This window comes from Mustelus asterias, chromosome 21, assembly GCF_964213995.1.
Source record: "Mustelus asterias chromosome 21, sMusAst1.hap1.1, whole genome shotgun sequence".
NCBI classification, from domain to species: domain Eukaryota; kingdom Metazoa; phylum Chordata; class Chondrichthyes; order Carcharhiniformes; family Triakidae; genus Mustelus; species Mustelus asterias.
Window position 1 is genome coordinate 8,987,629 of NC_135821.1, and position 27,027 is coordinate 9,014,655.

The following is a 27,027-nucleotide window of genomic DNA, read 5'->3' on the forward strand; positions in this document are numbered from 1 at the left end:
CTTGAAACACTCAGAACAGTTTGAAATTAGAACAGCTTCCCAAAACACCAGGGACTCGAGGCAAACCACCAACAGCAGGTGCTCCCCTTCAGTAAGGCAAAACCTTGCTTTCAGGTAACCAGCAGAATTTCCAAATAAAACAGGAAGAGAGAGACTTCTGCTCAGCCTGCTATCCCTGTTAAAACTAAACTGCAGCTCAGAACTGAAAATGAAAAAAACTGTCACCTGACCTGCAAAGCCAGTCTTTCTCCGAAGAATGCAGAGTTACAAAAAATTCCAAAGTAAAACAAACAACCCCCATCCAAGCCACTTGAGGAGCAATAAAAAAGACCTTTCCAGACAACCTGGTGCCATGATGTAAAAACAACTGAAGCCAAAAAGGCTTGCTTACAACTGCAGAGAACATTTTAAAAAAACTTTCTTAAAGGTACACTAACATCACAGGAGTGCAAATCAACATGTTAAGTGGTCATTGCTTGATCTATACTTTTGAATTTTCATATTTTGGAACTGTTTGTGTTCAGTTTGAAACAAAGGAAAATAAATCTGCACTTTGCCAACAATAGTGGTCATAAGGAATGTGTGTCTTTGTAACTCATCCAAATTTCTTGCAGCATTAATGTGTCAATTTTGTTCATTAAAATTCAAGGAAAGCTAGTGTGGGAAGTGGAAATGACTGAGGCATAGGTTGAAGTAGGCAGTATAAAGGTAGCTGTATCAACTTGTAACTGATCATTTTCATGGGGGATAACTCATTTGCTGCTATTTTCAAATTTTTAAAAAGAGTAACGGAAACACATTTCTGTTTGTTTCACTTCTCTACATTTATCTGGATTAAATGCAAATGCCAGTCTCTTCACACAATCTATTATATAAATTGGTAGCATTTAGTCACTCCTCACTGGCAAGATTACAGGTGTTTGGTACTTGGGTTTGAACCTACTTTGTGGGTATTTAGCACAAACCATTTGTGTTATTCTATCAGTAACATTCTGAGCTTTTTGTATTTTATTTTAGGAAACTGATGACATTACTGGAGATACAATCCTGTCAGAGAGGGAGGTTATTGAGGAGGACGATGACGATTTTCCTGAAAGACGGGTTTGTAATCAATATCATTCACAATCTGCATTGAATAACCTGCTTAATATAACTTAGCTGCTGGCCAATGAATAATTGCATTCAGCTCATCGTCAATAAGTAACCAGTTTGATATAATGCACTAAACTACAGACCAATTAATCATTTATTTTATGTATCCATTAATCTCCTGGACAATGAGTAAACAGATAATGTAATGCACTTGAGTCCTAACCAGTGAAAGCCTATTTGATAATGATGCGCACAATATATCTCAGACTAGTGAATAATCTATTTTTCTAATAGTTCGGGGTTGATAGCAAATGGTTCAGAAATTCAGTTTTTATTTAAAGAAAAGTTAACAAGTAACTAATGTGCGATGTTGATGGCAGCCTGCTCACCACCCCATTAGCTCACTCCCTCCTGCCTCTGATTTGTCACACATTTGTCATCCAGCTTTGGATGAGCAGAAAATCCTGACAATTAAATAATTGGAAGACTGATATCATTGCCTTTATCTCTGTCACAAAACCTGCTCCACTCTCACCAATTCTACTTCTCTTTTCTCTCTGTCTGGCCATGTCTGATGCTAAAACTGATCATTCACTTCTTCTGGCACAGCAGTTGACCCCAAGAAGGGCTTGCAACAATGTCCCATTCACCCATCGCTCTGGTCATCATTGACTCTTGGTCCAGGAAGTCTTGATTTAAAATGTTTTTGTTTCTTTATTTTTCCATGGGATGTGGGTATTGCTGGAAAGGCCAATGCTTGTTGCCCTTGAACTGAGCGCTATTCTTACCTAATGTTCACATGTATTATTTTCTATTGGTTCAGTAAACAGTGACAGCGTGCAATTTCAGAGGGCAGTTATATTGCTTGGATCCAGAGTCACATGTAGGCCAAACCAGAAAAGGATGGCAGATTTCCTGTCCTAAAGTGAACCAGATGTTTTTATAACAATCGACGATCGTTTCATGGTGACCATATATTCCAGATTCATTAACTACAAATTTCACCAGCTGCTGTGACGGGATTTGAACCCTTGTCCTCAGAGTATTGCTGGGTCTCTGGATTTTTAGTCCAATGACATCCCACTACATCACTGTCTCCCCTGGATTTTCATTTATTCTCAGATCCTTCTAATATTTCCTTAAGTGGCTTATGTCAGCTTTCGTTAGACAATATTTCAGTGAAGCAGAAGTTTAACTTTGTTAATTATGTTAATACTCAGTCACATAAAGACCAGAAAAATCTTGGCTGTGTTGAGTTAGTTGATTCCTGGCAGGGGAAGTTTTTTTTGAGTGGTTCAGTGGATTCAGCCTCCCTGGCTCAGAAGGAGAAAACCAGACCTGGTTCTTGTACTATTTCACTATTTACTGAACCAATAGGAAATATGTACATGTGAACATCAGGTGAGAATGGGATTGCACTGGGCATTAATGGTCCTCACTTTTGAAAAGCTTGCCAACACTCCTCTATCTAGGGTTATAATATGAACCTTTCTTTTTGGGATTAGGTGTTAGAAGGAACCAATGTCAACAGAATTGTTCATCGCTTTTTGTTTACTTCCGCTTCTTTCTGTGAAGTGACTTCGATGCTTTGTCAAGTTAAAAGTGCTACAAAGTGTAGGTTTGTTGAGGAGAGGAAAAAATGATGATAAAAAGCCAAGACAATAAAAAAAAGTGTAATCAGGGCTGCACAATATCAGTCCTGAAAATGAAAATCTGACAATTAATTTAAGTGGGAAATTATTAAATCTTCATTTGTATAAGATAAGTCACGGTATAGGAAAGGTAAACCCAGTAAACATTTAGATTAAATTGCAAGGGCAGGACAAAGGGCGTAATCTTAACCAGATAAAGAATATATATCAGGAAATTCTCCTTTGTGCAAAGAGCAATGAACAAATGAAATGAACTTTGAGATAGAAAAACTGAGCTGAATACTCTGGAATCAATCAGGAATTGACTAGACGCCATACTGAAGGATTTGGAGTCTTTCTGGAAGGATGTACCAAGATTGTGGAATATGTGATCAGTGACACAATTATACAAATATTTTACCAACATTGTCATTCCACACTTACATAGTAACTTAGTAAAAGAGCCTGCAAGACTTTACAGGATAACCGTGTGTTCCTTTAAAGCCAAATTAAAAACAGAATGTGCTGGAAATCTCAGCAGGTCTGGCAGCATCTGTGGCGAGAGAAAGAGTTGATGTTTCAAGCCCAATATGATTCTCTACAGTTGCTGCTCGATCTGCTGAGACTTGCCTGAACAAGTCTCAGCAGATCGAGCAGCTGATCTCCAACATCCGTAGTGTTTTGCCTTTACTTTAACACCAAATGTTGCCAATAGCCAAAAGAAATGTAAGGATTTTAAAAACATTGCTTAATCAATGTTAAAGCTTCATAGGCAGCGAAGCCTCAAATTTCCAGTTTTCCAAGTTAACATTGGAAGAAATAAATTTATAACTAAAGAGAATTTCAGACAAGAAGAATTGACATTGGGAATGTTACTGAGAAACATGAATAGTAGCTATGGTTTTATAATGTCACGGAATAAATGGAGCTTTGTTAGTAACAATCAATATTGAATTCTGTCAAATTGTAACTACACATATCGCAGAATATGTGATAAGGCTGAGTGGACTACAAATAAACTAAGCACTGATTTTACTTTGTTATATTAACACTGATTCCATTCATACCACTAAAATGTTGGTAAAAACTCATTGTTCCAGTATTTGTGTTTTTTTTCTCCCTGTACTGATCTTTTCATAACGCAGTAATTTCTGCCTCAGTACAGCTCCTTAACTAATTCTTCATTTAGGAGCTTAAGCAGTGAACTATGGTGGGCCATAGAATCAGATGAACCCCACATCCTGTCATTGCCTTTCACTTTCAGGGATATAGCAAGGAGACAGACCCCAAGTCTACTTCAGATGGAACAGGACCCATACTGTTGGGGTTATTCTGAAACACACACCAGTCATGTAGTCAACTGAGCTAACCAACCCCCTAGAACAGCTGTGACACATTTTATTTCCTGTTGTTCTGGACTATATTCAAAACAGTGGTTTAATCAATAGGATCAGGAATTTAAGCCCACAAAGCGAAAGGAGATGCACAATGTATTGTATAAGGAGACATATTCTACATGATATAATGATTGTATAAGGAGACATGCTATGTATTGTGGAAGGAGACAAACTTTATGGTTGGCGCAGAAGTAGCTGAAGCAGAAAGGGATCTGAATGATGTGATTTATTATTTCACATGTATTTACAGTGAAAAGTATTGTTTCTTGTGCGCTATACAGACAAAGCATACTGTTCATAGAGAAAGAAACGAGAGAGTGCAGAATGTAGTGTTACAGTCATAGCTAGGGTGTAGAGAAAAATCAACTTAATGCGAGGTAGGTCCATTCAAAAGTCTGACAGGAGCAGGGAAGATGCTGTTCTTGAGTCAGTTGGTACATGATCTCAGATTTTTGCATCTTTTTCCTGACGGAAGAAGGTGGAAGAGAGAATGTCTGGGGTGCGTGGGGTCCTTAATTATGCTGGCTGTTTGCTAAGGCAGCAGGAAGTGTAGTCAGTCAATGGATGGGAGGCTGGTTTGCGTGATGGATTGGGCTACATTCACGACCTTTTGTAGTTCCTTGTGGTCTTGGGCAGAGCAGGAGCCATACCAAGCTGTGATACAACCAGAAAGAATGCTTTCTGTGGTGCATCTGTAAAAGTTGGTGAGAGTCGTAGCTGACATGCCAAATTTCCTTAGTCTTCTGAGCAAGCAGAGGCGTTGGTGGGCTTTCTTAACTATAGTGTTGGTATGGGGGGGACCAGAACAGGTTGTTGGTGATCTGGACACCTAAAAACTTGAAGCTCTCGACCCTTTCTACTTCGTCCCTGTTGATGTAGGCAGGGGCATGTTCTCCTTTATGCTTCCTGAAGTCGATGGCAATCTCCTTCTTTTTGTTGACATTGAGGGAAAGATTATTGTTGCCGCATCAGTTCACCAGATTCTCTATCTCATTCCTGTACTCTGTCTCGTCATTGTTTGAGATCCGACCCACTACGGTGGTGTCGTCAGCAAACTTGAAAATCGAATTGGAGGGGAGTCAGCACTTAGCATATATGACTAGAACAGTTGGAAAATGTAATGCCAAAACTGTACATTGCCTAGTTAGAATACACCTTGAATATTGTGTTCAGTTTGGACACCAAAATGTAAGATAAACGTTCAAACTTTAGAGGTGGTACAGAGATGAGTCACCAATTCAATCCCTGGAATTAAAGGATTGAGTTATGAGATATGAGGTCTCATTAGCCTTAGAAAGAGATGATGGATAGGAAACCTTATGAAACTATACCGCCTATTAAACAGTCCAGTCCAGGTAAAGTTAGTCTGGAGCGCCAGGTAATCTGCGTAAAATTAAACTGAAACACTTGGTAATCTAGGTGAGGTTAATCTGGCACACTAGATAATCTAGGTAAAGTTAACGTGGAACATTAGGTAATCTAGGTAAAGTTAATTTGGAACACTAGCCGTACCTAGATCATCCAATCTGGAATACTAGGTATAGGTATTGTGCCCTTGGGCATTAAAAGAGATGGCAGAAGAGATAATGGATACATTGGTTGTGATATTTCAAAATTCCTTGAATTCTGGTATGGTCCTGATGGATTGAAAACACGCTAATGTGACACCCCTATTCAAAAAGGGATAGAGGTAAAAAGTAGGAAACTATAGGGGCCAGTTAGCTTGAGTTCTGTGGTGGGGAAGTTGCTGGAATCAGTCATTAAGGAGAAGATGAATGAGCATTTGGAAAGACAAAGCTCAATTCACCATTGTCAGCATGGTTTTATGAAGGGAATTTGTTTCAGTTCTTTGAGGACATAACTAGCAGGGTGGACAGTGGGGAGCCTGTGGATGTGGTATACTTAAACTTCCAGAAGGCATTTGACAAGGTGCTGCATAAAAGACTGATCCAGAAGGTGAGATTGGGGGTAGAGTACTAGATTGGATTGAGGATTGGCTGACTGACAGAAAACAGAGGGTTGGGATAAATGGGTCCTTTTTTGGCTGGTGAAATGTAACTAGCGGGGTGCTGCAGGGGTCAGTTCATGGGCCTCAACTGTTTACAATCTATATAAATGATCTGCAAGCAGGGACAGAGTGTAACATAGTAAAATTTGCAGATGATACTAAAAGATTCTACAGATGGATATAAATCGGCTAGGAGAATGGGCCAAAATTTGGCAGATGGAGTTTAATGTGGTTAAGTGTGAGGTTATCCATTTTGGCAGAAAAAATAGAAAGGCAAATTATTACCTAAATGGAAAGCAGATTCAAAATACGTCCAGGCAGAGGGATCGGGATGTCTATGTTCATGAATCACAGAAAGTCAGTATGCAGGTGCAACACATAATAAAAAAGGCAAATGGAATGTTAGCATTTATTGCAAAAGGACTGGAGTATGAAGTAGAGAAGTGCTGTTGCAATTGCATAGGGTGTTGGTGAGACCACATCTGGAGTATTGTGTCCAGTTTTGGTCTCCTTATTGAGGAAGGATGCGGCGGCATTGGAGGCAGTTCAGAGGAGGTTCACCAGATTTCAGGGATGAAGGGGTTGATGTATGAGGAGAGATTAAACAGTTTGGAGTTTAGAAGGACGAGAGGGGATCTGATCAAGGTATATAAAATTTTAAAAGGGATTGATAAAGTAAATATAGACTAAGGGGCCGATTTTACCAAATCGGGACTAAGTGCCGGGTGCGGCCGTAAATCAGACCCGCGCCCGGCAGCCGCGCTCCAGCGCCCCCGTACGCCTTTTTTTGGCGCGGGTCTAGTGGGCGGGGCCTAGCACATTTGCATCTGTCGGAGCGTCGAACTGCGCTTGCGCAGTTTGGAGCTGACAGCACAACGCGCACGGGCGCGAAAGTCAAAGGCAGCAGTGGGGATGAAAGGAATCCCCTTTGGAGGATAATGTCCTTGGACAAAGGGGATTCCTTTCATCCCCAGTGCTGTCTGTGCTGCCTTAGACTTTTCCTGGTGGGGGTGGGTGGGGGGGTGTCTGATGGGGATGATGTGACGTCTCTGCCCCTCGGGGGGGGGGGGGGGGGAGGAGCGGGTGGGTGACGTGTCAGCCCCTGAGGGAGGGGGGGGGGGGGGGGGGAGATCCCTCCTCCGGTGGGGAGGAGGGATCGGCAGAAGACTGCCTGCTCCATTCCCCCCCTCCCCCCAGGGGCTGACACGTCACTCACCTGCTCTGCCACCCATCCCCCCCGCCCCCCAACCAGGGAAAGGCAGAGCAAGGCCAGGAAGGTGCAGGAGGCTGTCGAAGGACTGCAGGTCGGAAGGATGGTGGAGGGAGACCAGCGATCGAGGTAGATCGGGGGTGTGCCCCGCCGGGGGGGCCTGCCACCATGGGTAGGATGCAGGTGGTCCCCCAGGACTGGCAGTGCCAGGTGGCGCTAGGGCTTCTGGAGCTCACTGCAGAGGCATTGGTGACCCATGGAGTGACCCAGGGGACAAAAGGGGCACCCAGGGAGGAGGAAGGGCGTGAGCCCACGCCGGGGCATTCCAGCCAGGAGACCGTGGCTACGGCAACACCCTCCGACTCCCCCCTTCTCGACACTGGGGCATCTCCGGGGCAGCAGGATGAAGAGGGTTCCATGGTGACACCCCAGACACCTGGAAGCCGGTCAGGGCCCTCAGTGTCCGTGGCCTCTAGAGGACGGCCGCCACGTGCATCACAGGCCACGGGGCATGGTCGGCAGCTGGCCCCCTCCCCCTCCACCGTACATTCTGGGGAGTCACTGAGGCGTAGTGTGAGGCAGCGTAAGGTTCGGAGGTCGTAGTTGCACTGGGATGGCACGGGAGAAGGGCTGCACTAGTTGGAAAGGACTGGAAGCACCGCAGTGTTCTCTTTTCACAGGTTTCCGTGTTTCACCAGCTTACCTTTACTGGAATTAAATGTATTCCCTCCGCAACCACCTGCGAATAGGTTGTCTCGAATAGTATCCCTGCCCCATTGACGGTCACCCGATGGATGCCTCATGGTGATATCAGTTGGGGTGGGCCCGCAATGTGGTGTCACTGAGCAAAGGAGGCAAAGGAAGCCATTGGTCTCTCATACCCCACGGGCAATGACCTCCCGTCCCCCAACCCACCCGCCCCGGGGCCCTGTCTGGGGGTTTCGGATACCTTACCCACTAGACCGGCGTGGGCCCAGGTGCCACCGTGCATGTCGATCTCAGGCAGGAGTCAGACTGGTTTGCACCAGGGCATCATCCAAATAGTTCGTAGCGAGTCGTCATCACCCTCCTGCCTGGCAGATATATCGCGAGCACGGGGTACCCAGGCCCACCACTCCGGGGGTGTGACAATGTGCGGGATAACTGGAAGGGACATTCCGGTGTTGGGGGTGGGGGGGGGAATGGATTCCACTATCACCAGACCCTAGCCACTGAACCGCATGGTGATCAGAGCCTGTCTCGCCATCCTCGCGTGCCTCCGCTGCGCTGCCAGCCCTGCACCGCCTGGCAGGTATTCCATGGCGCCCTCAGCCTCCTCTTCCTCCACCTCCTCTTTCTCCACCTCCTCTTCCTCCTCCAGGAGGTCACCTCGCTGCTGAGCTAGATTGTGCAGGGCACAGCACACCACCACTATGCGCGAGGTGACCAGGGGGCTGTACTGGAGGGCCCCTCCGGATCAGTCCAGGCACCGGAACCGCATCTTTAGGAGCCCAATGCACCTCTCCATTGTCGTGCGGGTGGCTACATGGGCCTCATTATAGCGGGTCTCCGCCTCCGTCACAGGCGTCATCAGCCATGAGCGGAGCGGGTAACCCTTATCACCCAGTAGCCACCCCCGCAGCCTGGGCTCCTCCTCAAATACCTGAGGGATGTCGGACATCCTTACAATGTAGCTATCATGCACACTACCTGGATGTCTGGCGCAGACGTGCATGATGGTCATGTTGTGGTCACAGACGATTTGCACATTCAGGGAGTGGAACCCCTTCCTATTGACGAAACATCGTGGATCCTGTAGCGGGGCCCCGAGGGCGACATGGGTGCAGTCGACCAGCCCCGGCATATTTGGCATCCCCACAATTGCCACGAACCCCGCAGCCCGGGCTTCCTGATGGGCATGGTCCAAGTCGAATTTGATAAACTGCCCAGCTCGGGCATACAAGGCCTCGGTGACCTGCTTGACACACGTCTGGACTGCAGACTGGGAGATGCCACAGACATCTCCGCTCGGGTTCTGGAAAGAGCTGGTGGCGTTAAGGTTCAGGGCTGCCGTCAATCCGACAGCCACTGAGAGTGGGTGCCTCCCCTTGCCCCTCGGCGCCAGGTCCTGCAGCAGATTACATAGGTGTCGCACGGTCTCCTTTCGGAGTCTGAGACGTCGGCGGCATACGGTGTCTGACATTTCCTCGAAGGAGACTGGTGCACGGAAGTGCCGGGGTCTCTGCTCCCTCCTTCTGCGAAGCCCCCGCCCTGGGAGAATGTCGGCCACCTCCTGCCTCTGATGGTCGTCTCCCTCCAGCCCTGTAGGTGTACGGCCCGGGCCTCCTGGGCCCGCAGTTCTTCCTCCAGTTCCTCCTCCTCGGCTCCAGCAGCAACCAATAGTACAGCCACATCGATTGGTTGCATTCCAAACGCCATCTCGCCACTCTGAAAGGGGGGGGAGGAGGTGAGGGGCAGAGGCAGGGGAGGTGGATTGGAGGGGGGCGGGGGGGAGCAGATGTTGGAGTCATGCAGTGCTGCTTGCCCCTAGCACATTGACAGCCACAGCCCTCCCCATTACCCTCAATCCCCCCCAGCCCCAGGCTGTACACAGCCACAGTCCCTGGTTGCTTTGGCAGGCTGCTGCAGGGCTATGTGCACTCTGTGCACATCTTCAGCCTTCAGTGAGCTGTGGTGCTAGGACCCAGCTGCACTGCAGGGCTCAGTGTTGTGCAGAGCAGCAGCACCACCCCCCCTCCCCCAGTCCCTGAGACGCCACCCACCCGGGACAGCGGAATGGCCGCGACTTCCAACGCACATAAGTACCACGGAGCCTCCGATCGCAACGCGCCTACTTCCTCTCACACCCTCGCTGTGGAGGAGCCTGCTCCCGACTTTTATTTTGCAGGTCGGTAATTGCGCGGGCGCAGATTGGGGCGGAGGATGGTAAAGTGGGAAACTTGGGTAAAGTTGGGCGCATTTAAATCGGCCCTCCGGCCGATCTGGGCGCGCACCGGATCGGCGCCCGTATCGGCCATTGGTAAAGGCGCAATTGGCCTTGGGTCGGGTCTGGGCCGCCTTTTAGGCCCGACGCCCAACTTTTGGGTGCGGAATTTTGGTAAAATTGGGCCCTAAATGTTTCCTCTTATGGGGCAATCTCGAACAAGAGGTCGCAGGTATATATATGGGAGAGGTGGTAAGTTACTGGAACTCGCTGCCGGGCGGGGTAATGAAAGCAGATACGATAGTGACTTTTAAGGAGCATCTTGACAAAGACATGAATGGGATGGGAATAGAGGGATGATATGGTCCCTGGAAGGGTAGGGACTTTCTGTTCAGACGGGCAGCATGGTTGGTGCAGGCTTGGAGGGCCAACGGGCCTATCCTTGTGCTGTAATTTTCTTTGTTATTTGTTCTTGAATAGGTTGAGAGACAATAGATTTGAAACTGAGATGAGGAGGAACTACTTCCTGCAGAGGATGGTGAATTTGTGGAACTCGCTGCCCCATTGCGCAGTGGAGTCTGAATCGGTGAATGGTTTCAAGAAGGAGATGGATATATTTCTAATAAAAAAAGGAAAGAGGGATATGGGGAACAGGTAGGGAGGTGGATTTGAGACCAGGGAGAGACCAGCCATGATCTGACTGAATGGTGGAGCAGACTCGAAGGGCTGAATTGCCTACTTCTGCTCCTAATTCCTATGTTCTGATGTAAAGTTACCTAGGTTTAGGTAAGGTTAATCTGGGAAGCTAGGTTTGGGTAAAGTTAATCTGGAACACTAGGTTTGGGTAAAGTTAATCTGGAACACTAGGTTTGGGTAAGGTTAATCTGAAGTACTATTTCAAGGTTGGCAGAAGAAGGCAACACAGTATAAAACTGGACATAAATCAAGTTAAACCAGAGGGCAAAGTTAAATTAACTAGGCATTCTTGGGAGTGGAATTTCAACTGACCGGTGAATTTTGAAGTCTCCAGAAGCCTCTTTGCAGCATCTATTGTATATAAACGCTGTGCAAGAAGATGCTCCAAAAGCTGGTGTATATTGCTGATGTTAGTGATGTGTAGCTTGGTGATTAGTGTGTGGATGATTGTAGAGAGGCAGTCAGCGCCCACTGGAAGGAGCACTTTGAAGACCTCCTTAATAGAGGCTCAGTCTTCAGTGCAAATGTCCTTGATTACATCCCACAGCATGCTACCCACCACAATCACAGCACAAGCTCAACCAAGCATGAGGTCGGAAAGGCTATCCGCCAGCTAAAGAACAAGGCATCCAGAGAGGATGGAATGCCAGATGAAGCACCAAAACATGGCAGAGAAGCATTATTGGTGCGAATACATGATCTCATTTCCCTTATCTAGAAAGAGGAGAACATGGGCGGCACGGTAGCACAGTGGTTAGCACTGCAGCTCCAGGATCCCGGGTTCGATTCCCGGCTCGGGTCACTGTCTGTGTGGAGTTTGCACATTCTCCTCGTGTCTGCGTGGGTTTCCTCCTGGTGCTCCGGTTTCCTCCCACAGTCCAAAGATGTGCGGGTTAGGTTGATTGGCCAGGTTAAAAATTGTCCCTTAGAGTCCTGGGATGCGTAGGTTAGAGGGATTAGTGGGTAAAATATGTGGGGGGAGGGCCTGGGTGGGATTGTGGTCGGTGCAGACTCGATGGGCCGAATGGCCTCCTTCTGCACTGTAGGGTTTCTATGTTTCTATGCCAGGTGATCTTAGAGATGCCAGGATCTTGACCATCTTCAAAGAAGGTGACAACAACAACAGAGGAAGTTCCCTGCTGTTGGCCACAGGGAACGTCAACGCAAGAATCCTCCTTAATCGCCTTCTCCCTGTGGCTGAAGAGTTTCTCCCAGAGTCACAATGTGGATTCTGCCCACTAAGTGGCACAGCGGACACGATCTTCACCGTGCGGCAACAACATGAGAAAATTCAGGGAACAATACTGACCCTTGTACATGGCCGCCTTTGATCTCACAAAGGCCTTTGACATGGCCAACTGTGAGGGATTATGGGGTGCCCTACTCCATTTCAGATGATCCCAAAGGTTTGTCAGCATCTTCTGTCTGCTCCATGATGACATGCAAGCCGTGATCCTGACCAATGGATCTTCCACAGACCCAATTCACATTCGGACTGTGTCATCACACCGACAAACTTCTCAATTTTCCTTGTTGCAATGCTCCATCTTGCCCTCAGCAAGCTCCCCGCTAGAATGAAGCTAAAATACAAAACAAATGGGAATCTGTTCAACCCTGGCCCAACTCCACGCAAAGTGGAGAAAAAGCATCTGAGAAGGAGCTGAAAACCTCAGGTTTCATTGCTGAGAGCATGCTGAAGTCAAGCTTTGATGGCCAAAGGAACACAGTGCAACCCAGGCACCCCACCTGCTCCTCCAACCACTGTCTGCCCCACCTGTTAGAGATTGTTGGTCACAAATTGGGCACCTCAGTCACCTGAGAACTCATTTTTAGTGTGGAAGCGAGTCATCCTCGACTCAGAGGCACTGTCTAAGAAGAATATTTAGAGTGATCTGGATAGATTAACATTGACACAGTGAGTGATTAGTCACAGAGAGTGGCCAGTCAATCTCAAGACATCATAAGCAAACCTAACAAATACGAAGATGTATCCCAAAGGCATTTTAAAGCATTACTGTATTTTAATTGTACAATTCACTTGAAAAGCCAAAATGGAATATTGATGTGGTTTTGGTAGCCACTTTTCCAATGGTCATTGAAACATTGGCAGATGTTAAAAAGAGTAAAGGGGCTGCTCACAAAAATAAAAATATAATGATGTGCAGAGGACTAGAAAAGACCATTGCGATCCATGAGGCTGATCCCACACGATCTCTCTTTTCCTTTGTTTGTTTTAAAAAAAGACTACATGCTTAATTTTACATTGTAATTAGGACTTGCTAACACAATATTGTGATTGGGTAGCTCATTAATGCATTAACTCTCTGAAGCAGGCAATGAGAGACAAACAGTATACATGCCAGAGAGGCTGTTGATCCAACTTTGGAGTGTCCAAATCTGGAAAGCAGCAAAAATAGAGGTAAAAGCTGAGAATGCTGGACATACTCAGCAGGTCACTCAGCATCTGAGGCGAGAGAAACAGAGTCAACAGCCCAGATTTTCCTTCCCAGTTTTGTGTGCAGAGATGGGAGATTTCTCACCTCTGCGAACCTCACCTTTAAAAATGCCTATCCACAGTCTGGATCTTTGGTCAGGAGGAACAGGCTGAAATGGAATTGGGGTGAGCACCCTGGAACAAGTGCAGCAGCTGCTGGATGTGGAGGCAGGCAGGGTAAAAGGCCTGCTGCTGGATATGGAGGCAGGCTGGTTAGAAGATCTGCTGCTGGGTGTGGAGGCAGGCTGGGTGGAAGGCCTGCTTGTGTGTTGTGGCACTGTATTTAAATAAATAATGATGAAACAAAAATCTTCCCCCAGAGCTTCACCCTTAAGCGCCCTATGCTCTATCTACACCAACCAATGCCAGCCCGTGACCCTGCATATTCCTGATGCCAAACCAACCTCATGGCCGTTCACCTCTAATCCCAAATTAGTGCCAACTCATATCAACCCATGTCCCCCACCGTTTGCCTCTGTCAGTTCTGTAGAATTACTCAAAACATTAACTCTGTTTCTCTCTCCATTGATGCTGCCAGATCTGCTGACCTTATCCAGTGTTTTCTGCTTTTAAATCTTGGACAATTCCTTGCAGCTTTTACAGCTTTGACACTTCCTTGATAGATGGTGACTTCTTTAATAATTATTTGACTGCTGGAGACTTCAATAGTTTTTTGACAGCTGGAAAGTTCCTTAGTATTTGGACAGTTCTTTGACAGCTTGACAGTTCCAATCAGTTTGCTTCCTTTTGTTAATCAAATAAACTAAATCAACAGACTGGAATAAGTTAAAAGTGCACTTCCTTAAAGGGATACAGCATCAAAGTAAACTTGATCTCAAAGGAAACTTATGATATCAAATGTGATTAAAGGGATCAATTTGATTTGATTTATTGTCACATGTATTAGTATATAGTGAAAAGTATTGTTTTTTGCACACTATACAAAGCATACCGTACATAGAGAAGGAAAGGAGAGAGTGCAGAAGGTAGTGTTACAGTCATAGCCCGGGTGGAGAGAAAGATCAATTTAGTGCGAGTTAGGTCCATTCAAAAGTCTGACAGCAGCAGGGAAGAAGCTGTTCTTAAGTCAGTTGGTACGTGTCCTCAGACGTTTGAATCTTTTTCCCGATGGAAGAAGGTGGAAGAGAGTATGTCCGGGGTATGTGGGATCTTTAATTATGCTGGCTACTTTTCTGAGGCAGTGGGAAGCGTAGACAGTGTCAATGGATGGGAGGCTGGTTTGAGTGATGGACTGGGCTTCGTTCATGATCCCTTGTAGTTTCTTGCAGTCTTGGACAGAGCAGGATCCATACCAAGCTATGATACAACCAGAAAGAATGCTTTCTCTGGTGCATCTGTAAAAGTTGGTGAGAGTTGTAGCAGGCATGCCGAATTTCCTTAGTCTTCTGAGAAAGTAGCAGCGTTGGTGGGTTTTTCTGTGTCAGCATGGAAGGACCAGGACATTTTGATGATGATCCGGCCATCTAAAAACTTGAAGCTCTCCCATTTCTACTTTGCCCCCACTGATATAGACAGGGGCATGTTCTCCTTTACGCTTCCTGAAGTCGATGAGAATCTCCTTCATTTTGCTGACATTGAGGGAGAGATTATTGTTGTCGCACCAGTTCACCAGATTCTCGATCTCATTCCTGTGCTCTGTCTTGTCATTGTTTGAGACCCGACCCACTACGGTGGTGCCATCAGCAAACTTGAAAATCGAGTTGGAGGGGTATTTGGCCACACAGTCATAGGTGTATAAGGAGTATGTTAGGGGGCTGAGAACACAGCCTTGTGGGGCACCTGTGTTGAGGATGATCGTGGAGGAGGTGTTGTTGCCTATCCTTACTAATTGGGGTCTGTGAGTTAGGAAGTTCAGGATCCAGTCGCAGAAGGTGGAGCCGAGCCCCAGAGTTTGGAGATGAGTTTCGTAGAAAAAGGGTGTTGAAGGCTGAGCTGCAGTCGAGAAATAGGAGCCTGACATAGGTGTCCTTGTTATCTAGGTGTTCCAGGGTTGAGTGCAGGACCAGGGAGATGGCGTCTGCTGTGGATCTGTTGTCTTAGAAATCTTAGAAACCCTACAGCACAGAAAGAGGCCATTCGGCCCATCAAGTCTGCACCGACCACAATCCCACCCAGGCCCTACCCCCATATCCCTACATATTTACCCACTAATCCCTCTAACCTACGCATCCCAGGACACTAAGGGGCAATTTTAGCATGGCCAATCAACCTAACCCGCACATCTTTGGACTGTGGGAGGAAACCGGAGCACCCGGAGGAAACCCACGCAGACACGAGGAGAACGTGCAGACTCCACACAGACAGTGACCCAAGCCGGGAATCGAACCCAGGTCCCTGGAGCTGTGAAGCAGCAGTGCTAACCATTGTGCCACCGTGCCGCCCACCGTTGTGGCGGTAGGCAAACTGTACTGGATCCAGGCAATCCGGGAGGCTGGAATTGATTTGTGCCATGACTAACCTTTCGAAGCACTTCATAATGGTGGATGTCAGAGCTGCCAGACAATAGTCATGAAGACACGCTGGTTGGCTTTTCTTTGGTACCGGGATGATGGTCACCTTCTTGAAGCAGATAGGGACCTCAGAATGTTGTAAAGAGAGGTTGAAGATATCTGTGAATACCCCCGCCATCTGGTCGTGCAGAATCTGAGTGCTCGTCCGGGTACCCCATCCTGGCCAGTCACGTTATGCAGGTTGATTTTCGAGAAGGCTGCTCTGATGTCTGCTATGGTGATCTTGGATACAGGTTCGTCCGAGGCTTCTGGGATGGAGAGCGTGCTCTCACTGACCTCTTGCTCAAAATGGGCATAGAATGTATTGAATTCATCGGGGAGGGGTGCATTGATGCCGGCGATTTTACATGCCTTCATCTTGTAGCCTGTTGTGTCTTGCAGACCTTGCCATAGTCAGTGAGAGTCCATGTGGCTAGCAGGGACTCTAGCTTGGTTCGGTTCTGTCTTTTGGCATCTTTGATGGCTCTCCATAGATCATATCTGGTTTTCATGTATAGGTCAGGGTCGCCTGACTTGAACTTCAGCAAGCAGTAGACATCCCTGTTCATCCATGGTTTCTGGTTGGGAAACACATGGATTTGCTTCTTCTACACACTTACTAATGAAGTCAGTTACTGTAGTGATGTACTCATTCAGGTTTTTGAATATTGACCTGTCCACTGACTCTAAGCAGTCCCGTAGGAGATCATCCTATTCCTCAGACCATTGCACGACTTTCTTTAAAGGGTTCTCCCGTTAAAGTTTTTGAAATTTTTCAAATAATTTTTCAATTACCTCCTGTCCTTGCAGTGACCACTGGGCAAGGAAGACCTCAATGGTGCCACAGACAGCAATTGCTCTCTTTCCAAGGATACTTAGCAGTGAACATAGCCATGAAACAGGGCAAACAGTCAGGAGGGATGACCTCCTTAACAGCCCGTTGCCTGGACCTATCAATGGCCAGCTTGGTTAGACCCAGTAATAGGCCCATGAGGAACTCCTCCTCCCTCCCTGCTCGCCTCCACACCGGGTGGCCAAAGATCAGGAGCATGGGGCTGAAGTGCAAACAAAAATAAAGTAACAGACTGTTCAAAATACTAAAAAGGGGATGCAGTCTAGGGCATCTACATGGTCCACAGACTCCACAAGGCTGCAAAAGACACATGCATCCTAGGAGTCTGTGAACCTTCCAATGCGTTTGTGTGTGCATAATCATGTTAACTTTTAACAATCAGAGGGGAGAGCCAAGGATCCTATTCAAAGGGGTATCTTACAGTAACCTGTCCAAATGAATCCACTAAGTTCAGACCTCCTGTTGTAATCTGCACCCTCTGGGTTTCACATTCTTGGCCTATCAAAATCCCACTTGAGTGGAGGCAGCTGGCGATTTAAATGGCCAGCTGCCTCTGCGAATTGGATATGTGCAAACCCCAGCTCAATTCCTGTCCCACCCTCGCAAAGATGGAACATACAGGCCCTGATTTTACCGGCATGGTCATCTGAGGCTCATTAGATCGTGCCCGAGGCCAACGGGCAATGGCGTTCTGCGAGCCTCGCCCACCCTGATTTGGGGGCGGCCGTGCTGGTAACATCAAGGGCACAGTGTTAAAGGGCAGGACTTAGAATCTTTGGCCATTTCTGAAATTTTCACCATGATGGAGAGCCTCCCCATCATCCCAAAAATCTAGGTCAACGTTTAGGTCGATGACCTTTCATCAGAACTGGGAAAGCTTGAGATGTAATAGGTTGTGAGCAAGGGGTGGGTAGGGCAAGGACAAAAGTAACGCCTGTGATAGGGTGGAAGACAGTAGAGATTAAATGACAGAGGGGTTAGTCTTCCAGAGTCTAAGGAAATGGTGATGGGAAAGAAAATTAATGAAGAAATCAAATATATGCCTACATCTCCCTGGTTTCTGCTTTAGTTGTGTCACATTACAGATTAAAATTCATATTCCCTATTCCCGTAACCGCACATATTTACCCTGCTAAATCCCCCGACACTAGGGTCAATTTAGCCTGGCTAATCCACCTAACCTGCACATCTTTGGACTGTGGGAGGAAACTGGAGCACCTGGTGGAAACCCATGCAGATGCGGGGAGAATGTGCAAACTCCACACGGACAGTGACCCGAGGCCAGAATTGAACGTGGGTCCCTGGTGCTGTGAGGCAGCAGTGCTAACCACTGTGCCGCCCAGGAAGACTGGAGAGGACCTTCTGCATTGCTCAGAGAAGATCAAGGTACTGTTTCTCAAGTAAGCTTGAGAAACAGTACCTTTATTAGGCATTCATAGCCTTGTGCACTCAACATTTAAACTATTCCCCAAAACTTGTTTCATTTTTTTGTATATTTTGATTTTTCTCTGTTTGCTTTCTGTCAGCAGCAACACCTGCTCTAGCCACACCATTTTTCTTTCACGTCCCGTCACCATTCTCATTGGTCCTGGGAGACTTTTCATTTTCAGTTCTCCTGCCTTTCACTCTATTACAGACCTTCCTTTTGACATTGTCCCACCCACCCATTGCTGAAATTACATTTATTTACATCTTAAACTTTTCCCAGTTCTGATGAAAGGTCACATCTGGAAATATGGGGGGCGGGGGGGGGGGGGGGGGGGATTCTTCGGCTGTTCATGCCTGCGGGATTTTCCTGTCCTGCTGCAGTGAACAGAGATTTGGCTGAGCGCCAAATCCTCCGTCCTCTCTGGCATTGAGGGTGGGGTGTGAACGGTCGGTGAATTCTGCCGTGGACTCTGTTTCTCTTTTCATAGATGATGCCAGACCTGCCGAGTGTTTGCAACATTTTCTGTTTTTATTTCAGATTTCTAGCATTCTCAGTCTTCTGCTTTTTGAAAAATAGAGATAATTTAGTTAATTCAGGCTGAAGAGTTATTTAAGGATATCAAGTACATTATGGTGTTGGAGATCCAGCAAACCCTTCATATAAGGAGTGAGATTGTAGAACGGAGGATTTTTTTTGATGCTGCCAATTTTTAAAATTACAGTTCCTCTTCTCCCAGAGGGCGGTACGGTGGCACAGTGGTTAGCACTGCTGCCTCTCAGCGCCAGGGACCCGGGTTCAATTCCAGCCTTGGGTCACTGTCTGTGTGGAGTTTGCAAGTTCTCCCGTGTCTGCTTGGGTTTCCTCCGGACGCTCCGGTTTCCTCTCATAGTCCAAAGATATGCCGGTTAGGTTGACTGACCGTGCTAAATTGCCCCTTAGTGTCCCAATATATGTAAGTGGGGATATGTGGGGTTACGGGGATAGGGCCTGGATAAGATACTCTGTCAGTCAGTGCAGACTGATGAGCCGAATGGCCTCGGTCTGCACTGTAGGATTCTCGGTTTCTGTGTGGCTACTGCATCAGGGCTCTATAAAGTTCCCATTGACTGAATTGTTAAGCTGTGCAGAAGCTTTTGTTTTTTTGTTTGAACTATAGACTCTCCACAGTGCAGAAAGAGACCATTCAACCCATCAAGTCTGCACCGACTTTCCAAAAGAGCTTCCCACCCAGACCCTTCCCTCCGCCCTACCCCTGTAACCCTGCACATTTACCATGGCTAATCCCCCAAACTGGCATATCTTTGGACTGTGGGGGGAAAACTGGAGCACCCGGAGGAAACCCACACAGACATGGGGAGAACATACAAAGTCCACACAGACAGGCCATCCAAGGCCAAAATCGAACCTGGGTCCCAGGAGCTGTGAGGCAGCAGTGCCAACCACTGTGTCACCTTGGGGGGGAGGTGAGGGGTAACAGTTGTGGAGGGTAACATTTTTGAATTCTCTGTTGTACATCTCTTAGTCATGTATTCACTTAATCATAGAATAGTAGTTTTAATCTTAAAACTGTGGTAACATTATTTGATTGTTTAATGGTAAATTTGAGGAGAAAAATGAAGTCAGATAGGTCAATCTGAAATATAAACAAATAAAAGCAGGAATGTTTAGTTAAAGAAAAAGAACAAAATTATTCGTGTGATTGGAGGTGGTAACATTGGATTTAAATTGGTCATAATTATCTTTTTCCAATATTAATAAAACATGCTAATAGAATAGAATAAAATGGTCTTGAAAAAAATTATTGTTGTGTCCTATTTAATATTTCCCTGTGAAATTGAACCATTATAAAATAATACTCCAAATGTTAATATGTACACAGTTTAAAGACTAAAAATGAAATTATAATGCACTTTTATCTATTTGATGTGAAGATATTTTTGTTAAAGTTTTAGTTATCAGCTGTCATAAAGAAACAATAACTAAAGTCAGATTATTCTAACTGAAGATCTTTGTTTAAAAAAAAGTATTCACATGTAAATAATTTCAATGAATATATAGTATATATATCCACCAATTCTAATGATTCCAATTCCTAACCAAGGAGCTTCTGATATTCAGCACTTTCCTTTTTTAAGAAGTTCTTTATTGTGATGTGGACAGCATTTGTGGCCCGTCCCCAGTTGCTCTTGAGAAGGTGGTGGTGAGCTGTAGGTACACCCACAGTGCTGTTAGGGACAGAGTTCCAGGATTTTGACCCAGTGACAGTGAAGGAAGAGCCGATATATTTCCAAGTCAGCATGCTGAGTGACGTGGAGGGGGACTTACAGGTAATGGTGTTCCCATGTGGCTGTTGTCCTTATCCGGTAGAAGTTGCAGGTTTGGAAGGCACTGTCAAAGGAATATGTGAGTTGGTGCAGTGCACCTTGTAGATGGTAGACACTGCTGCCACTATGCTTTAATGGTGGAGAGAGAGAGTGCTTATGCTGGTGGATGGAGTGACAATTAATTGAGTTATTCTGTCCTGAATGATGTCACTCTTTTTGAATATTATTGTAGCTGCATTTCACTAGGCAAGTGCAGAGGATTTCAACACACATTAACTTAAGCATTATAGATGATGTACAGGCTTTGGGGAGTCAGGAGATGAGTTACTCACCACAGGATTCCTAGCCTCTGACCTGCTCTTCAACAGTAATTATATGGCTAGTCTAGTTCAGTTTCTGATCAGGGGTAATTCCCCAGGATGTTGATGGTGCGGATTCAGTGATGGTCATGCCGTTGAATGTCAAGCAGAGATGATTAGATTCTCTCCTGGTCATTGTGTGGTGTGACTGTCACTGACCCCTTATCAAGCCAACTCCAAATGCTGTCCAGGTGTTGCTGCATATGGGCACAGATTAGTTCACCATCTTTGGAGTCGTGAATGGTACAGAACACTGTGCAATCATCAGCAAACATCCCTGTTTCTGATCTTATGATGAAGGGCAGGTTGTTGGTGAAGTAGCTGAAGAAGTTTCAGCTTAAGACACTGCCCTAAGGGACTCCTGCAGCAACGTCCTGGGACTGAGAAGATAACCTCCAACTAACACAACCATCTATTTTTTGCTCGATATGATTTTAATCAGTGGAATGTTTTCCTCCTAATTCTCATGGACTTCAATTTTGCTAAGGCTCTTTGATGTCACACTTGGTCGAATACTGACTGGCTTGATGTCAAGAGTAGTCACTCTTACCTCTCTCTTCTCCTGTGACATTTTGCATCTTTTAATACCTGCAATTTTAATTCAATAATTATCTTATAAGCCTTATAGGTATCCTATTTTGTGGGCAGCCCGGTGGCACAGTGGTTAACACTGCCGTCTCACAGTGCCAGGGACCTGGGTTCAATTCATGCCTTGGGTGACTGTTTATGCGGAGTTTGCATGTTCTCCCTGTGTCTGTGTGGGTTTTCTCCAGGTGCTCCGGTTTCCTCCCACACTTCAAAGATGTGCGGGTTAGGTTGATTGACCATGCTAAATTTCCCCTTAGTGTCAGAGGGATTAACAGGGTAAATATGTGGGGTTATGGGGATAGGGCCTGGGTGGGATTGTTGTCGGTGCAGGCTTGATGGACCAAACAGCCTCCTTCTGCACTGTAGGATTCTATGATATTTTCATTTTTATGATTCCCAGGGAAAAAGTGGCACTTAAAGATCTAAATATATTACATTCTCAGAATAATCATTATGCTTTAATAGCAGTATGATCGTCTCACATCAATCATATTCTATTATACAGACAACTGATAATGGATTCTTTTAATAGAAAGGAAGACGTCCACTTTTTCAAATCCATTAAAAAATGTTTCCTCTCAATATACAAAACAATTTTTCATCAGAAAATACAATTTCCCTTTTTATTGTCGTCATCAGAAGCAAATACAGGAATAGTCAAACTGTTATCTGCAGCTCATTGAACAATGGGAAGAATAATAGCTTGGGGAAAGAATCAAAGTAAATTGGCCTATCCTTTTCAATTCTATTCATACTTTGAGATGTTTCCTTTCATCCAGCATCCAGAATGCTCATAGCAATAAGGGTGGACTGGCTCTTTTGGAAATTGAAATTTCCCAAGTGCTCAGTAAATGGTTGGCCAAGTCTCTTGGCTGGGTTTTATATATAGTTGTATTCTTTTTGTTCTGTCTAAAATCACTTCTCATTATATTTCTATCATTTGTTTTGAGAATATGTCAAGGTATAATACAATAATGCAGACCGTAATTATAGATTACAGGATATCAGTCAGGGTACAATAATGCAGATTGTAATCTCTCCTCATTCACCAACTTTTGATCTCCCATATACAGTTCCAAATTCAGGAGTATGAACAGCTGACTTGTTCATAGGTCTTTGCTGAGCTAATTGTAACGAGTATCTAGAAACTGCATTGGATTAGTCCAAACAAATATTCTCCATGGTACAGCTCTGTAGACTGCAGACTACATTATTCCAAACATGTTTCAGGTCAATAATATATTTGTTACATTAGTGGACACATTTTAAAAAAAAATCCACCAGACAATTCAGGCATAATTTCTGAAAGTTCAGTTCCTGACTAGTCAGTTGTTCGTTCTAGTTCAGCTGTCACTCTTTGCTTGGGCACTGATGCATTGTAGAGAGCAATTGCCTTGTTATATTAAATCTCTAACAGATGGTCAAATTGAAAGACAAATTGTGTACCATTGCAATAAAAGACAACAGACAGTGATTGTACTGGATAATGAAAAGACATTTCCATAACTACAATATTTATGTTTCCTTCTTTGATAACTAATTCAACAATTACATTTAATTTGGGTGGTTACAATCATATCGCCTGACAACGTTTGCCCAATTGGTTCTGACAGCTTTTACCAAAAACAGCAGCATGGTAGCTAAACAAAGATTGTTACCAAGATTTGAGGAGTTTTGCTGAAATAGCATAAACAATGAACATTTAAGCATTTTGCGGTAATCTTTGTTTCTTTAAGCTAATTTATATTTATTAAAGACAGTATTAGTTAGCAATCTACCGAATATTCAAGTGAAGATTCTACTTCTGCTCTTGTGTCACATGTCTTAGTTGGAAATTTTGCAACCTAGCCTGTACTTATCCATTAACTTTAAGATACAGAAAATTTAGGCTGAAATGTTTTGATGCAGGCAAGATGGGATGATGGGGAAAATAGTAGTGGGAGTGCTTCAGAGCACTAAAGTGGTTGTTAATTCGTCATGGGGGCAACTTTATTGATGGGCAGAGCGTTGATATTTCAGAAGGGGATCATGGCAGTTTGGGTTACGTTCCCCTTGCACCTAAGCAGTTGGACCTTGCTCATCAATACTGCTAGATCTCAAAATTTCCCAATACGGCCAGACTCTTTACTCCATCCACAAAGTTCCCAAAAACTCTCCCCAAATCTGATGGACTTCTTGACCCTAACGCTGCACAGCCCTAAAACTCATTCCATTCTCAGATTCTGGAGCATCCTCACAGTGCTCACAGTCAATATTCTCCATGTTTTCTGATCCCAGAACTGCTCCGAGCGCTCTTGGAACTGACATCTCCCTCCTCGAGTAGTCTTCCGCCCTGAGAACGACCTCTTGGATACTCTGCGACCCTGATCTCTCTCTTCTGAGCACTGTCTGGACCTGAGACACCTTCAACCATCCGACTGTATTCTCAAATCCTGAGATCTTCCTCCCCAGTCCCTTAGGATCCAAGGGTCCCACTCCTAATGATCCCAAAGCTTGTGTTCCTTTCCTCTTCTCCAATGTTTTCAGAATATTGAAGCCTCTCTCATATTACTGCTAGACCCTAAGGTTCCCTTTGCAAAGTTGTCCCAATCCTGAAAAGTTGATGTCTCAGTAACACTACTTGACATTACACCCTTAGCCATATTATAACCTCTAATCCACCTTGAGCATTGCTATGAGGGAGCTGTTGGTAAATTGATACAGATGAAGAAAAGAGGTAGAAAATTTCAAATCCATTCAAAATTCTGAAAATTCATCTCTGTATACTGGTGGCTAATTTCTCTTGCTAAAAGTAGTTTGAGAAAAGAGATAATATGAGCAATTGTAATGGACAGTTTTGTAGATGCCTGTTGTAGTTGGCCATTGTATGAAGGACATAATTTTCTGAAATAAAAACACAAATGATGGAAATACTCAGCAGTTCTGGCAGCCACCTGTGGACAGAGAAATGGACTTCATATTTCCAGTTGTGACCTTTCATCAGAACTGGGGAAAAACTGGGTTAGGTGGGTTGGGTTGGATAAGGACTAAAGGAGGGTCTGTGAAAGGATGGAAGATAGGAGAGAATGAATGAAAGAAGAGTTAATTTTCCAAGGCCAAAAGGAATATAGAAGATGTGCCTGAAGGTGTGCTGCTGTTTGCATGTTTTGGCTTTTCTCTTATTTTTGCTTTTAGACAGATCACACTGAAGGCATGGATATTTGTATGTTATATTGGATAAATTAGGTGTCAGAATTTTTGTTTTGCATTACATACTTTGCACATTTTAAGAGTCTCTCTGTATGTGAGACAGATTAAACACAGGGTTATAGACATTAGCAACATTTAAGAGACATCTGGATGGTTACATGAATAGGAAGGGAATAGAGGGATACGGTCGGAGTAAGGGCAGCAGGTTTTTTTTAGTTTAGCTAGGACATCATGATTAGCACGGGCTTGGAGGGCTGAAGGGCCTGTTCCTGTGCTATACTTTTCTTTGTTCTTTTTTATACTGTTTGAAATAATTATAATCTTGCGCTAACATGAATCATTTGCTTTTTGGTAAAGTCTTCAATGTGTTTCCGCTAGGTAGGAATTAAGAAACTGGAAAAGAACCTGAGCTTTGCCTGAAATTCTTTCAGGTCAAGTTATCCATCCCATATTTGTTTCGGCAGAAATGTTATTTTCTTCAAAATTTCCAAATCTGTCAATTCAGCCATGAGGGGGTGGATTCATTTGAAACAGGGGTTGGTTAGATCACCTAATAATTCTTCAGTCTTTTGTCTTGTTTGGAATTTGGATTGATGGGATTCGGTTTTAAACTATATTTGCCTGCAAGGCAGTATAGGAAAAAGAATTTGTTCTCACAATCTGACATTTATTATTTTCATTATAAATGCTTCGCAGAATCTAGGGCCAAGTGTCACAATTTAATGTGTAAACCATATCATTATTATAATCACTCCCTAATATGCCAAAATAATTTATGGAAATGTATGAATATGAAAACAAATTCATTGTATCAATACAATCCAAAATATACGCTACATTAATATGGAGTTAAGGACTCGGAGTATAAAAGGATAGAATGGATGAATTCAGAAGTGAAATCCAGCTCGTCATGTCATTACTGGAAATTTTAGATGCTGCTGGTAGGATTAAACACAAAGGGAAAACACGAATGCTTACACAAACACATGGAATGTGCACATTTTCTGCAGTATACTAACAATGTGCAGTGCCTGATCATACAAAATTTGCCCATGTGTTAAATACAGATTTAGCAGAAACAAAATTTCTTCTTGAAATCTTCCCAAAATGTCAATTTCACGAGTGAAATCCTGACTCGTTAAGCACAAGATTCTACTCGTGCTACCTGAATAAACTACGAGAGCAATATTAACTGGTTCAATCTCTGGGATATTTTGAAAAGGGAAAATTAAGTTGTGGCTAATTAAAGCCTGTGCTCAACTCAGAACAGGAAACGGTTATAACGAGCTCTAATAGTACTTGATATAGATTAGGATGAGACCATATGTTAATAAAAACATAAAATGCAGGAAAGACTCAGCTGATCTGTCAGTAGCCATGGAGAGAGAAATCAAGTTAACATTTCAGGTCGATGGCCTTTCATCAGAACTCAGTATATTAATAGATTGTCTTGTCCACAGGTGATTGAACCTCTTCACTGGCAGCAGTGAGCAGCAAGATAAGTGACAGCAGCCTTAGAAGAACAGCCTAAGGATTAAGATTGGACTAGAGCGAGTGATTTCTTTTTACTTTTCATTTATATTCAAGATACCCAAGAAGAAAGATCCATCCATGTTATTTTATAATCAGTAACATTTGTTAAAAATAAAATATACTCTGGAAAAAGATGTGGCATGTGAACACTTTTTAAGCAAATGGTTTCAGAGAAGCAAACTCCCAGATATGAGAAGGATGGGAATGTCAAAGTGTGATGCAGATGTTAAGGATCAACATAAACAGCATTGGTGCCAACGGACCTCGAAACAATAACATTTGATTTGTCAAAAAGTTATCTTAATGATGGAAATGTTACTGAGCACACTCCAAGGGATAGATATCTGTAATATTATGCTGAATAAAATATATCACACTGCAGCATGTATTGGATGTGATATTTTTCATTAGATATTTTGATAGTTTAGTACAGGTATAGGAATCTCTCAAGTATACCAAATAAATCTCACAATGTACCTAACTCAGAGGATGGAATAACTTCGATAGATGGAAATGTTTCAGGGATTGGTAAAATCTTGGTTGAGATGGGCATTAAGAAATAGATTTTTTTTAAAAACTGAAGTTAATCTGAATTTCCTTTAGGCAAATCGTACATTCTATGTTAGTTTGGCCAGATAATTTTCCCTGTGGCTTCAAACTTTACCGTTTTAGTCAGTTATGAATGGTCACTCTAAAGTTCAATGTAATTGGGTTTATCGTGACACAGGTATGCAGTGAGGCATTTTGAAATGAAGAATGAGCAGAGACAATGTAAATGAAATGATACAATT

The 27,027-nt window shown here is 44.4% G+C and overlaps 1 protein-coding gene and 1 long non-coding RNA gene across 2 annotated transcripts in view; both read left to right on the forward strand.

Annotated features, from left to right (window-relative positions):
* LOC144509466 (inositol 1,4,5-triphosphate receptor associated 2-like) overlaps positions 1 to 27,027 on the forward strand; it is a 137,134-nt gene that overhangs the window by 25,417 nt on the left and 84,690 nt on the right. The window contains exon 4 of the mRNA XM_078238376.1: positions 1,018 to 1,101. Coding sequence (XP_078094502.1) covers positions 1,018 to 1,101 — 84 coding nt within the window. The remainder of the gene's footprint in view (positions 1 to 1,017; positions 1,102 to 27,027) is intronic.
* LOC144509128 (uncharacterized) lies at positions 3,388 to 26,617 on the forward strand. Its single transcript, XR_013500399.1, has 2 exons — positions 3,388 to 3,449; positions 26,164 to 26,617. It is a non-coding gene; the product is annotated as an uncharacterized LOC144509128 (long non-coding RNA).